The sequence below is a fragment of the Poeciliopsis prolifica genome, unplaced genomic scaffold, assembly GCF_027474105.1.
Source record: "Poeciliopsis prolifica strain line A6 unplaced genomic scaffold, Auburn_PproV2 SCAFFOLD014, whole genome shotgun sequence".
Taxonomy (NCBI): domain Eukaryota; kingdom Metazoa; phylum Chordata; class Actinopteri; order Cyprinodontiformes; family Poeciliidae; genus Poeciliopsis; species Poeciliopsis prolifica.
Window position 1 is genome coordinate 12271497 of NW_026562389.1, and position 11213 is coordinate 12282709.

Sequence of the window (11213 nt, forward strand, 5' to 3'; positions counted from 1 at the left end):
AGCTGTTAGTTGTTACCTGTAAGCAGTTAGTTGTTAGCAGTTATCAGTTAGTTGTTAGCAGTTAGTCATTAGCAGTTAGCTGTTAACAGTTAATTGTTAGCAGTTAGTTGTTAGCAGTCAGCTGTTAGCAGTTAGTTGTTAGCTTTTAGTTGTTACCAGTTAGCTGTTAGCAGTTAGTTGTTAGCAGTTAGTCGTTAGCAGTTAGCTTTTAGTTGTTACCAGTTAACAGTTAATTGTTAGCAGTTAGTTGTTAGTGTCAGTTAGCTGTTATCAGTTAGTTGTTAGCTGTTAGTTGTTACCTGTTAGCAGTTAGTTGTTAGCAGTTATCAGTTAGTTGTTAGCAGTTAGCTGTTAGCAGTTAGTTGTTTGCAGTAAGCTGTTAGTTGTTAGCAGTTAGCTGTTAGTTGTTATCAGTTAGTTGTTAGCAGTTAGCTGTTAGTTGTTTGCAGTTAGCTGTTAGCAGTTAGCTGTTAGTTGTTAGCTGTTATCAGTTGTTAGCTGTTAGCAGTTAGTTGTTAGTTGTTACTTGTTAGCAGTTAGTTGTTAGCAGTTATCAGTTTGTTGTTAGCAGTTAGTCTTTAGCAGTTAGCTTTTAGTTGTTACCAGTTAACAATTAATTGTTAGCAGTTAGTAGTTAGTGTCAGTTAGCTGTTATCAGTTAGTTGTTAGCTTTTAGCAGTTAGTTGTTAGCAGTTAGCGGTTAGTTGTTACCTGTTAGCAGTTATAAGTTAGTTGTTAGCAGTTAGTTGTTAGCAGTCAGCTGTTAGCAGTTAGTTGTTTTCAGTAAGCTGTTATTTGTTAGCAGTTAGTTGTTAGCAGATACTTGTTAGCAGTTAGTCATTAGCAGTTAGCTGTTAGCAGTTAATTGTTAGCAGTTATCAGTTAGTTGTTAGCAGTTAGCTGTTAGTTGTTTGCAGTTAGCTGTTAGTTGTTAGCAGTTAGCTGTTAGTTGTTAGCAGTTATCAGTTAGTTGTTAGCAGTTAGCTTTTAGTTGTTACCAGTTATCTGTTAGCAGTTAGTTGTTAGTAGTTAGCAGTTAGCTGTTAGTTGTTAGCTGTTAGCAGATAGTTTTTAGCAGTTAGTCGTTAGCAGTTAGCTGTTAACAGTTAATTGTTAGCAGTTAGTTGTTAGCTGTTAGTTTTAACTGTTAGCAGTTAGTTGTTAGCAAATAGTTGTTAGCAGTTAGCTGTTAACAGTTAATTGTTAGCAGTTAGTTGTTAGCAGTTAGCTGTTATGAGTTAGTTGTAAGCAGTTAGCTTTTAGTTGTTACCAGTTATCTGTTAGCAGTTAGTTGTTAGCAGTTAGCTGTTAGTTGTTATCTGTTAGCAGATAGTTGTTAGCAGTTAGCTGTTAACAGTTAGCAGTTAGTTGTTAGCAGTTAGCTGTTAGCAGTTAGTTGTTAGCAGATAGTTGTTAGCAGTTAGCTGTTAACAGTTAGCAGTTAGTTGTTAGCAGTTAGCTGTTAGTTGTTAGTTGTTAGCAGATAGTTGTTAGCAGTTAGTCGTTAGCAGTTAGCTGTTAACAGTTAATTGTTAGCAGTTAGTCGTTAGCACTTAGCTGTTAGTTGTTAGCTTTTAGCACTTGGTTGTTAGCAGTTAGCGCGGCCACTTTGTGGCATGAAGCTTCTCGTTTTGATCGTAAGTTTCCTCTTGCTATTTCCTCTTCCTGCCACTAAAAGCTATCAGATTGGACAAGCTTCTGCTAATATGCTAATAAGAGAGATAATTTTTTCAATTTTCACCTTAGCACACTAAATTTCCAGATGAATTCTGACTCCTTGATTTATTTGACTGTTTTGTAAACTTTCAGTTGAATAAATTTTCACGTCTTTCTTTAAGTTTTTAGATTTAAGATTTAAAATCTTACAACAGTTGAAGCCACTGGAGCCAAAAAACCTCAGATCAAAATGTCTGATCGGCGTATTGGAGATTTGTAAATTAATTTGCTCCTGATGATGATAAATGACGGCTGCACTGTGGTGCCTTGCAGCAAGAAGGTCCCGGGTTCGATTTCCGGCCCAGAGCTCCCAGTCTGGCCGTCAGCAAACCATTAAGGCATCAATTATTCAGAGAGCAGAGTCTGAACAGCAGACCGGAGTCTGATCCATGATCAGCGTCGATTCTGATTCTCTGAATGTTAACAAATTTAAAAGTCCAGATTCTGCAGCTTCCAGTATTTTCATCTAAAACCTGAAAACAAAATCCAGATATAAAGTATCATTAAAACAAATCAAAAATGTGTCAGACCCTGATCGTTTAAAATATTTAGTTGAATAATGTAAAATTCAACTAAATGTAGAATCTAGGTGGCGTTTTCTGCAGCCTCTAGATCAGGGGTGTCAAACTCCAGTCCTGGAGGGTCGGTGTCCTGCAACTTTTAGATGAGCCTCTGCTGCACCAGCTGAACAGAATAATTAGGTCATCAAGGTTCTGGAGACCTGATCTACACAAGCAGGAGGTAATTAAGCCATTTCATTCCAGCGGTTTGTACCTGTGGCACATCTAAAAACTGCAGGACACCTGCCCTCCAGGACTGGAGTTTGACACCCCTGATCTAGATCTATGTGGCTCAGATGTGGGCGTCTGCAGCGCCCCCTGCTGACGATGCTCTGATTGTCCTTCAGCTCCCAGTTTGACTCCCAGCTGAACTCCAGAGAAACCAGTTAACTGTCTGAACGTTTGTGTTTGGAGAGTTTATTCAGAAAGTTCATCTTTAAGTTTCTTTGTGAAAAAAGCAAACGACAGCAGAACCGTTTTCTGCACCGAGTCGATAAACGGTTGGAGTTTGAGTCCAGTTCTCTGCTTCCAGGTGCTGATCGGCCCAGAAAGCAGAACAGAGAAGCTCCTGATGCAGAGATGATCCGCCTTTTCTCTGTGAGGTAAAAACACCCGGCGGTTCTGAATGCCGCTTCCCGCCCACAGCCGGGCCTTCTGGATCTGTCCCTTTGTGTCCATTGGACTCACGGCACAAAGAGGCGCCGCGGCTGCAGCCGGGCATGCTGGGAGTCCGGATCGAGTCCAAACAAACAATCTGACCAGAGACAAAATCCAGAGCTTTACGATCCGATCCTGTGAACCCGACCAGAACCGGGAACCTCCGGTCTGGTCCTGGACCCAACCGGAGGTTCTGGTTCCGGATCCTCCCAGTTCAAACCAGAGCTTCCAGTCTGGTTTCTCTCTGTGTTTTTTAATTGGCTGTCTTCCTGTGTCTCCTCAGGAACTGACCAATCAGCAGGCATGATGATGCCCAAGGTGAGTGTTTTCAGTGGGAGGAGTCTGGTGACCTCCAGCCGACCTCTTGACCTCTTGACCTCTTCCTGTCCCTCTGTGTGCGGAGCAGCAGCCGGCGCAGACGTCTCCCGGCAGCGTCTTGTTGCTCAGAGGATCCGGCGTTCCCGGATCGCCCGCCGCTGCCATCGTGGTGAGACTCAGAGGAACGTCTTCAGGCCACCTTGATGTGACCTTGGGAGACTCTGACCTCTGACCTCAATGTTGGTCTGCAGGCCCGAGTGGAGGACGGCGTCATCGGCTACAAGGACCTGGCGGCGCTGCCCAGAGACAAAGCCATCCTGGACATCGAGAGACCCGACCTGATGATCTACCAACCGCACTACAGCTACAGCCCGCTGGAGGTCACGACCTCTACTGACCTCTGATGACCTTCACTGACCTCTACTGACCTTCACTAACCTTCACTGACCTTCACTGACCTCTGATGACCTTCACTGACCTTCACTGACCTCTGATGACCTTTACTGACTTCTGATGACCTTCACTGACCTCTGATGACCTTCACTGACCTCTGATGACCTTCACTGACCTCTGTCAGTTCCAGGGTTTACAGTTGATCACACTTTTTCTGTTTTTCTTCTTTTACTGTCAGACTTGAACTGATGGAGCCCAACCAGTGGCTGGTTAGTTAGTTAGTTAGTTAGTTAGTTAGTTAGTTAGTTAGTTAGTTAGTTAGTTAGTTAGTTAGTTAGTTAGTTAGTTAGTTTTTTCTTCCAGTTTTCGTTGAATCTGTTTCTCTGCGGTTTTTCTTCCAGAGGTCGTTGTCTCCGCGCTCCGTCTCTCCTCCTGCCTCCCCAGAGGTAAAGTCCTCCTCTTCATCACCATCATCCGGCTGCAGATGACTTGAATTCACTTCCTTCCCGTTTCCTCCCAGAACTCGTCCAAGGAGTCCAGGGACTGGCTGGAGAACCGGTCGCCTGGCGGTTCGTCACCCGGTTCCACCGTCCAGAGCAGCAGAACCCAGAGCTCACACACACCGCCGGCGCTGAACACACCCGTCTCCGCCAACACACACCCGGTGGGCAGCAAGAGCACCATGCAGCATTTCCACCGACCCGGTAACGGCACAAAGCTCCACTCGGGAAAACAAAAAGTATCTGCAATAATTTACAAAACGTTGCATTTTCATCAAGTTATTAATTCAGTTATAAATTCAAACATCATAAACATTTTGTTAAATATTAACAAGCAAAATATTTAGCCAACAAGCTAACAGTTAGCAGGCTAAATCTAACAAATATGTATTCTTGAAGCTAAACATTTAGTTTGCTATGAAGTGTTTAGTTTGAGGCTCTGAGGTTTATGAATGGATGAGTGACTTGGTGAAAACATGACTTTTTAAACGAGTTTCTTTCACCTGAAACTAAAAACCTCCAGGTTCTGAAACTGGATTAAATATAAAATACTAAAAAACCCTTTTCTGTTTTATTCATTCAATAATTTAAATCATTTAAATTTTAGTCGTTTTTGATGACATTTTGTTCTTTGGATAGAAAACGGATCCAACATCTATAAGAAGCCTCCCATCTACAGGCAGGGTGAGTTTCTGACCGAATCTGGGTCAGCGCCGCGCCCGCTAATCAGCTTTAACATGCCGAGTGTGTGTGTGTGTGTGTGTGTGTGTGTGTGTGTGTGTGTGTGTGTGTGTGTGTGTGTGTGTGTGTGTGTGTGTGTGTGTGCAGACGTCTCGTCCTCGCCTGTCCCTCAGGGGAAACACATTGAGGATCTGATCATCGAGTCGTCAAAGTTCCCAGCAGCTCAGCCTCCAGATCCAAACCAGCCGTCCAAAATCGAGACCGACTACTGGCCCTGCCCCCCGTCACTGGCCGTGATCGGTACACACACACACACACACACACACACACACACACACACACACACACACACACACACACACACACACACACACACACAGAGACACACCATAAGCAGAAAGTCAGGCTGCAGCTGATGTTTCCTTTAAATCCTGCAGAGAAAGAGAGTCAGAGGAAGGACCAGCGGGAGGAAGAGGAGGAGGATGAAGAGGAGCTGGCGGACGAGCTGTGGGGCCTCCGGGTTCTGCAGAACCAGGAGCTGAACAAGGTGGGGGTCCGGAGCCGTGGTATGGAGCAACATCAGGGCCAAACGCTTGTTCAAAACAAACAGAAAAAGATTCAAGCTGAAAACATGTTCAAAGTTATTTTCCAGATTGAAGTTTTATTCAAATCTTCTCCTGTGGAACAAACCCGACGGCCCGGTTCCCTTGTTGCAGCATCTGAGCCGCGCTCCTGACTGAAGTTCTGTTTTGTCGGCTCAGATCCAGTCCAACCTCGGGAAAATCATCCTGAAGGAAGAACTGGGGAAGTCTGCGGGTCCGCTGAGGAGGAAGACCCGTTCCCTGCCGGACCAGAACCAGAACACCGGTACGGACTGAGCAGGGATCCCACTGGTTCTGATGGAACCTGGTTCTGATACGGTCCAATTTTTCCAGAACCCGTCCATCTGGACCGACCTTGCTCTCCTCTATGTTCCAGGCTCCAGCGCCTCCAGGTCGGTGTATTTCCCAGCATCCTCCAGGAGCGGCCTGTCCCGGGTACGTGGTTCTGTTCCTGCTGCGCGTCCGGACCCGGTCGGGTCACATGGTGATCCGGTGGGGTCACATGGTGATCCGGTCGGGTCACATGGTGACCGGTTTGTTTCTGTGTTTCAGCTGCAGTCTGCAGAGTTCGGCTCGGCAGAGAAAAACCCGGCAGGTAAATCCAAACTGAATGTTAGCAACACAAATCTGGAAAATTAATCAATGAATCAAATTAATTTCCTGTCACATTTTACCACATGATTCATATCAAACTAAATATTTAATTTGCAGGATAAATATCTAGTCTGCAAACAAAATATTTAGTTTCAGGCTAACAATTTAGCATGCTAACTAAATATTTAACAATATTTAACTATTTAGTTGATGGTTTTGCTCCCGATTGGCACTAAATATTCAGTAGCAAGATCATTTTGTGGCTTTTATAAATGGATAATTAAAATGGTAAAAATGAAAATGAACCATTTTGTCCAAATTGTTAATTTTTGGCTTTAATTTTACTAACAACATATAAATTTCTCCTCTAAACTGTAGAAAATGTTTTATTGAATATTTTAAGTTTACGGTCCTGCTGTGAAACCTGCAGTGATCCGTTTCCGTCTCTGTCTGCAGGTCTGCAGGTTCGTCTGAACGACTGATGACAACATCACTGGTTTTCACTGAGAAACCAGTAAAAATCTGGGAACCAGTTTTACAACCCAGTTTAATCTGTGTAACCAGTGACTGTGTCTGTGTTTCGGGTCAGAACGGAGACTCCAGGATGGACCGGGGGAACTCCCTGCCCAGCATGCTGGAGCACAAGGTGAGCAAACCGGACCAGTTCAAACCTGCTTACTGGAGTCTTACTGGTCTTACTGGTTTCATCTGCTGCTGTAGATTTACCCGTATGAGATCCTGGTGGTGACCCACAGAGGGCGCAGCAAGCTGCCCCCCGGGGTGGACCGGACCCGCCTGGAGGTAACTTCTACACAAACTAGATCTGCTTTAACCAGGAAACATCCCAGGATCTTCCTGATCAAAATGATTTATTTCTAATATTTTGATCAGATTCTACTGAAAAACACTAAATTAATCTCACTTTATTCTTCAAATTAGTTTTAAAAGTTTTTGATTAGATCACAAAACCTGTTTTGTGGTTATTCTTATTTATGTATTAAGTCTTTGTTCTGGTTTATGTTTTTATTTTTTAGTGATTTATTTACTTAGTTATTTTCTTCATCTTTTTCCATTTCCACCCCAAATATTTATGACCCAACATTAATTAAAACGAGGAATATCAGAGAAAAGGAAAATGATGCAAACCAATACTTTGTTCCTCGTCTCGTCTGCCGTCAGTCTGTCCTCACATCTCTATTGAAAAACCAGTTGCTACCAGTTATGAGCCGTTTGCCTTCCACTGTTTCTGTGCTGCCCGGACTCTGGATTATTGTGTTTGTCATGAAGTTCATAATCTATCATTCTTCATCCATAATCTGGGTTCGCTGTGTTTTCCTCGCCACCTCAAATAATGACTCTAATGTCTTAAACATTTTCATTTTTATTTTGTGACTATTTGGTAATGTTCTGTGTTTTCCTTTGTGCTAAATTCATCCATTTTATTTTTAATTTTACTGGTTATTAGTTATTTTAATTATTAATATCTATAATAGCTTTGTTTGCTCTCATGGGTGAGTGAAACGTTTCTCCGGAATCCCAGCAGAACGTCGAGTCGTTGCCTCCTCCTGGCCAGCGGGGGGCGCCAGTGTGCGCCTGTTTTAGCCTCTTCTGTCTTCCTGCAGAGACATCTGTCCCAGGAGGAGTTCCTCAGCGTCTTCCGGATGCCCATCGAGGACTTCGACCGCCTGTCCCTCTGGAAGAGGAACGAGATGAAGAAGAAAGTCTGTCTCTTCTGACCTTCACGGACTACGCTTCCCAGAACCCCCTGCTCCTCCCGGCGGGAAGCGGGACGGACTGCGGCCGCGGTCTCCGGACCGCCGGACTCCCGGGTTTGTGGACGGCTTGGGGCGGGCTGTCGGGGTTCTGCTGCGTCACTTCCGCCTCACCGGTTCCTCGAGCCGCAGAACACCAGCTTCACTAAACTAGCTAGCGCACAAACGGTCCGGCTAACGGGCGGAGACCCAGCTGCTGGGTTCTGGTTCTGAATCTGGGAATCCAAACAGCAGAAAGTCTCAGCATTCCTCTGACCCGAGTCGGTTCCCACAGCGTCCCGGAAGGGGCTTCCTATTGGCTAAGCCAGCGATGATGTCACAATAAGGGCGTTTTTTTCCCAGCAGCGAAGAAGAAAAACGAGGTTTGAAGATGATGAGACTGGAGCCGAACCTGCAGCCTAAAACAAGCTAGCAGCCTAAAACAAGCTAGCAGCCTAAAACAAGCTAGCAGCTGGAATAACGATTAATTATCAACATTAATAATCAATTACATTTAGAGGAATTATCAATTATTCTGATGATTAATTGGTTATTTCAAACGATTAATCTATTACTTTGATGAATAATCAATTATTTGGACAAATAATCAATTATTCCAATGACTAATCTAACATTCTGGGAGTTGATTATGCTGAACATTAATCAATTAATCAGAAAAATAGACAATTCGTCTGGTGATTCATCTATTATTGCAAAGATTAAACAACTTATGAATAATCAAATATTCTGACTGTTAATCAATTAATCTGATAAGAAAATATTTGGTATAGTCTGGAGATTTTTCATTTTACTGCATAAACATTTTTACACAATGTTGAAAAAACATAAAAATATAACTAAAGAATCATGTTCCTTTTTTAAATAAGAAAATTAACATTGTGTTGCTTGAAATGCTAAACTAATTTATTTCTACAGTGAACAGATTATATGTAGTAAAGTTTTAATCTGCAGATTTAAAAAGACTTAAAACATCAACATGAGAAAAACTTTCCAAGCTGTGTGGAACTTATCTGGATTATTTATTGGATTATCTGGTTAATAATTGGACTGTTGATCACATTTTACTATCCAACATCTTTTTACAGAATGTGAAGCTAAAACTGCCTCTGCAGGAGTTCTGGGAAAAACACATTTATTTTTATCTAAAATGCTAAATTACATATTTTGTACAGTTTTGTCTTAATTTCCACTAATTTACCCTTTTTGCTTGTCGAGTATATTCAGTTATTGACTGATCGATTATGAAATTAGCTGATTATTTGCTGGTCCCAGTAAACCCAGCTCATCTTACTGGTTCCAGTCCAGCTCCAGTCTGAGCCGTAATCAAACCTCGTTTTTCTTCATTCGTTCCTCAGCAGAAACCACTGCCACACACACACACACACACACACCCTGAGACATGGCCCAGTGGGGGGTAGGCGTCCAGTTCGGCTCCCGTTGCTTCATGACTAAACCATGTGCAGCTATTTTTCAGAAAGTGGCATGTTTGTTATGAATTCATCTAAAAATGTTAAAATGATTCAGAGGAAGCAGGAAACGGACTTCAGCTGGGTTTAACCCCTCAGTTCTTCTGCGTGACGTCAGTGTTCTTAACGCTCAGCAGCGCCACACCTGGCCGACAGGTTAACTGCACCTAACGAGTCAGGCTGCGAGTCCGAACCGGATTTAAGGAAACCCGTTTCAGATTTAATCCAGTTGGGATGAAAACCAGAGGTATAATAATTTCATATTAATGTTCTGAGATGGCTGCAGCTGCTGTTTAATTTCCACTAAATGATGTAATTTTTGTTCTTCTGATGAGTCCAGATCGTTTCACAGAGGAAACAGGAAGCAGAAAATAAAATGAAGTAAAGGATAAAACACAATAAATTACTTATCATTCTTATTTAAAATAGAATTAACGATGTATTTTAGTCAAAACATTACATTTCTGTTAAAATTACCACAAACCTTTGGAAGCAGCTTCCGTGGGAGCCAGCAGAGGGCGCTCTGACACAGGCTGCACTCAAACGGAAACAGAAGAAAAACGGAAGGATTCAAGAAACATTTTAAACATGTAAGCTTTTTGTTGTTACAAACTATGTTTGAGGATTAATTTGATAGTTAATATTGTTGTATATTTTTGCTGTTTTTATGCATTTTTACAAGCAGTGGATAATAAGTCTAACTGTATATTTATTATTTTACTGAATTTTTAGGTTTTATCAGGATTTTTGGACAATTTTTAAAGCAGCTGTCTGAAGCTGCAGGAGGAGGCCTGGTTATTAATGATTACTAATGATTATTAATGATTACTAATGATTATTAATGATGGTTAATGTTGATTTGGATCCTTTAAATCCGGGCTCAGGGACTCTGACCTGCGTCAGTCGACTCGCTCTCACTGCGTCATGAAAAGGGCAAAGTTCACCGCCGGCGAGTCCTGCATCACTCCTTCGCTGCTTCCTGTATCTGTGGAAAAACGACAGACAGAAACGATAAAATCATTTGTCTGAAGTTGTGAGACGAGCGCAGAAGCATCCGCCACGTTGAGGATTTTTCTAGAGTTTTTGTTTCTTGCTGTTTTCCTGAGCGGTTCATGCTGTGTTCTGATTGGCTGCTTGCCGTGACCGACTCCATGACGACACAAAGATTGTTCATGTTTTTCTTTTTCTACATTTCTGCTGTTTTTGAATCAGTTGTTGTCTTTGCAGGACGACTCAGACGTTCGCTACGTTTCAGCTCATCTCATTTTAGTCTTTAAAAAATTTTTTTATTTCTATTCTGGTGAAATAAATCAAAACCAGTTTTTTTCCAACATCCTGCAGCTCCCAGAAAAACAATTAAATCTTATTTTGGAACATATTTACTTTGACAATTTCTGCAGTGATTCATAGTTAAACTTTAGGAAAACATTATTTCTGTCTAAAAACTGAAGGATGACGCAGATTATCAAATTTAATTTAAATTTAATTTCTTTTATTGTTTAAATTGTTAGTTTTTTCATCAACCTGCACCTCCCTCATGACCTTTAACCCCTCCTGAGTGGGTCGGTGTTTGTGGTGATGCCGTTTCTCCGGCGCCGTCTGACGTCGTCCATCCTGATGATGTTCTGATGTTTTCATATCTGGGTGCAGAGATGTAACATGATGTGAGTGAAGCCGGAGTTTCAATAAAAAGATTTCTAACAGCTTTCAGGACGTCATGTCCAAGTTTCTCTGATGGAGGAGGAGGAGGAAATATTTAGCTCCAAATAACCAGAAGTGGACTGCCAAAATAAAAGCTGCATCATCTGAACGTCTTGTTCTCGATTCTCTGGTCGCTTCTCTTCCTCTTTTGTTTCATCTTTAAATAACTTTAAATAACTCAAATCATACCTCAATTAATTTCTGTTGATGTTTGATTGTGTAACTTTGCAAACTAAATAAAAACTCCACAGAT

At 42.2% G+C, this 11213-nt stretch overlaps 1 protein-coding gene across 1 annotated transcript in view; it reads left to right on the forward strand.

Moving 5' to 3' along the window:
* Positions 1-10966, forward strand: part of LOC129365800 (dematin-like) — a 33471-nt gene extending 22505 nt beyond the window's left edge. Inside the window, exons 2-16 of the mRNA XM_055039284.1 lie at positions 3217-3251; positions 3340-3420; positions 3503-3631; positions 4046-4090; positions 4165-4348; positions 4784-4828; positions 4973-5125; positions 5263-5372; positions 5587-5692; positions 5804-5862; positions 5980-6022; positions 6478-6485; positions 6611-6667; positions 6742-6822; positions 7644-10966. Of these exons, the coding sequence (XP_054895259.1) occupies positions 3217-3251; positions 3340-3420; positions 3503-3631; positions 4046-4090; positions 4165-4348; positions 4784-4828; positions 4973-5125; positions 5263-5372; positions 5587-5692; positions 5804-5862; positions 5980-6022; positions 6478-6485; positions 6611-6667; positions 6742-6822; positions 7644-7757 (1250 nt within the window). The 3' untranslated portion in view covers positions 7758-10966. The remainder of the gene's footprint in view (positions 1-3216; positions 3252-3339; positions 3421-3502; positions 3632-4045; positions 4091-4164; positions 4349-4783; positions 4829-4972; positions 5126-5262; positions 5373-5586; positions 5693-5803; positions 5863-5979; positions 6023-6477; positions 6486-6610; positions 6668-6741; positions 6823-7643) is intronic.
* Positions 10967-11213: the final 247 nt, after the last annotated feature.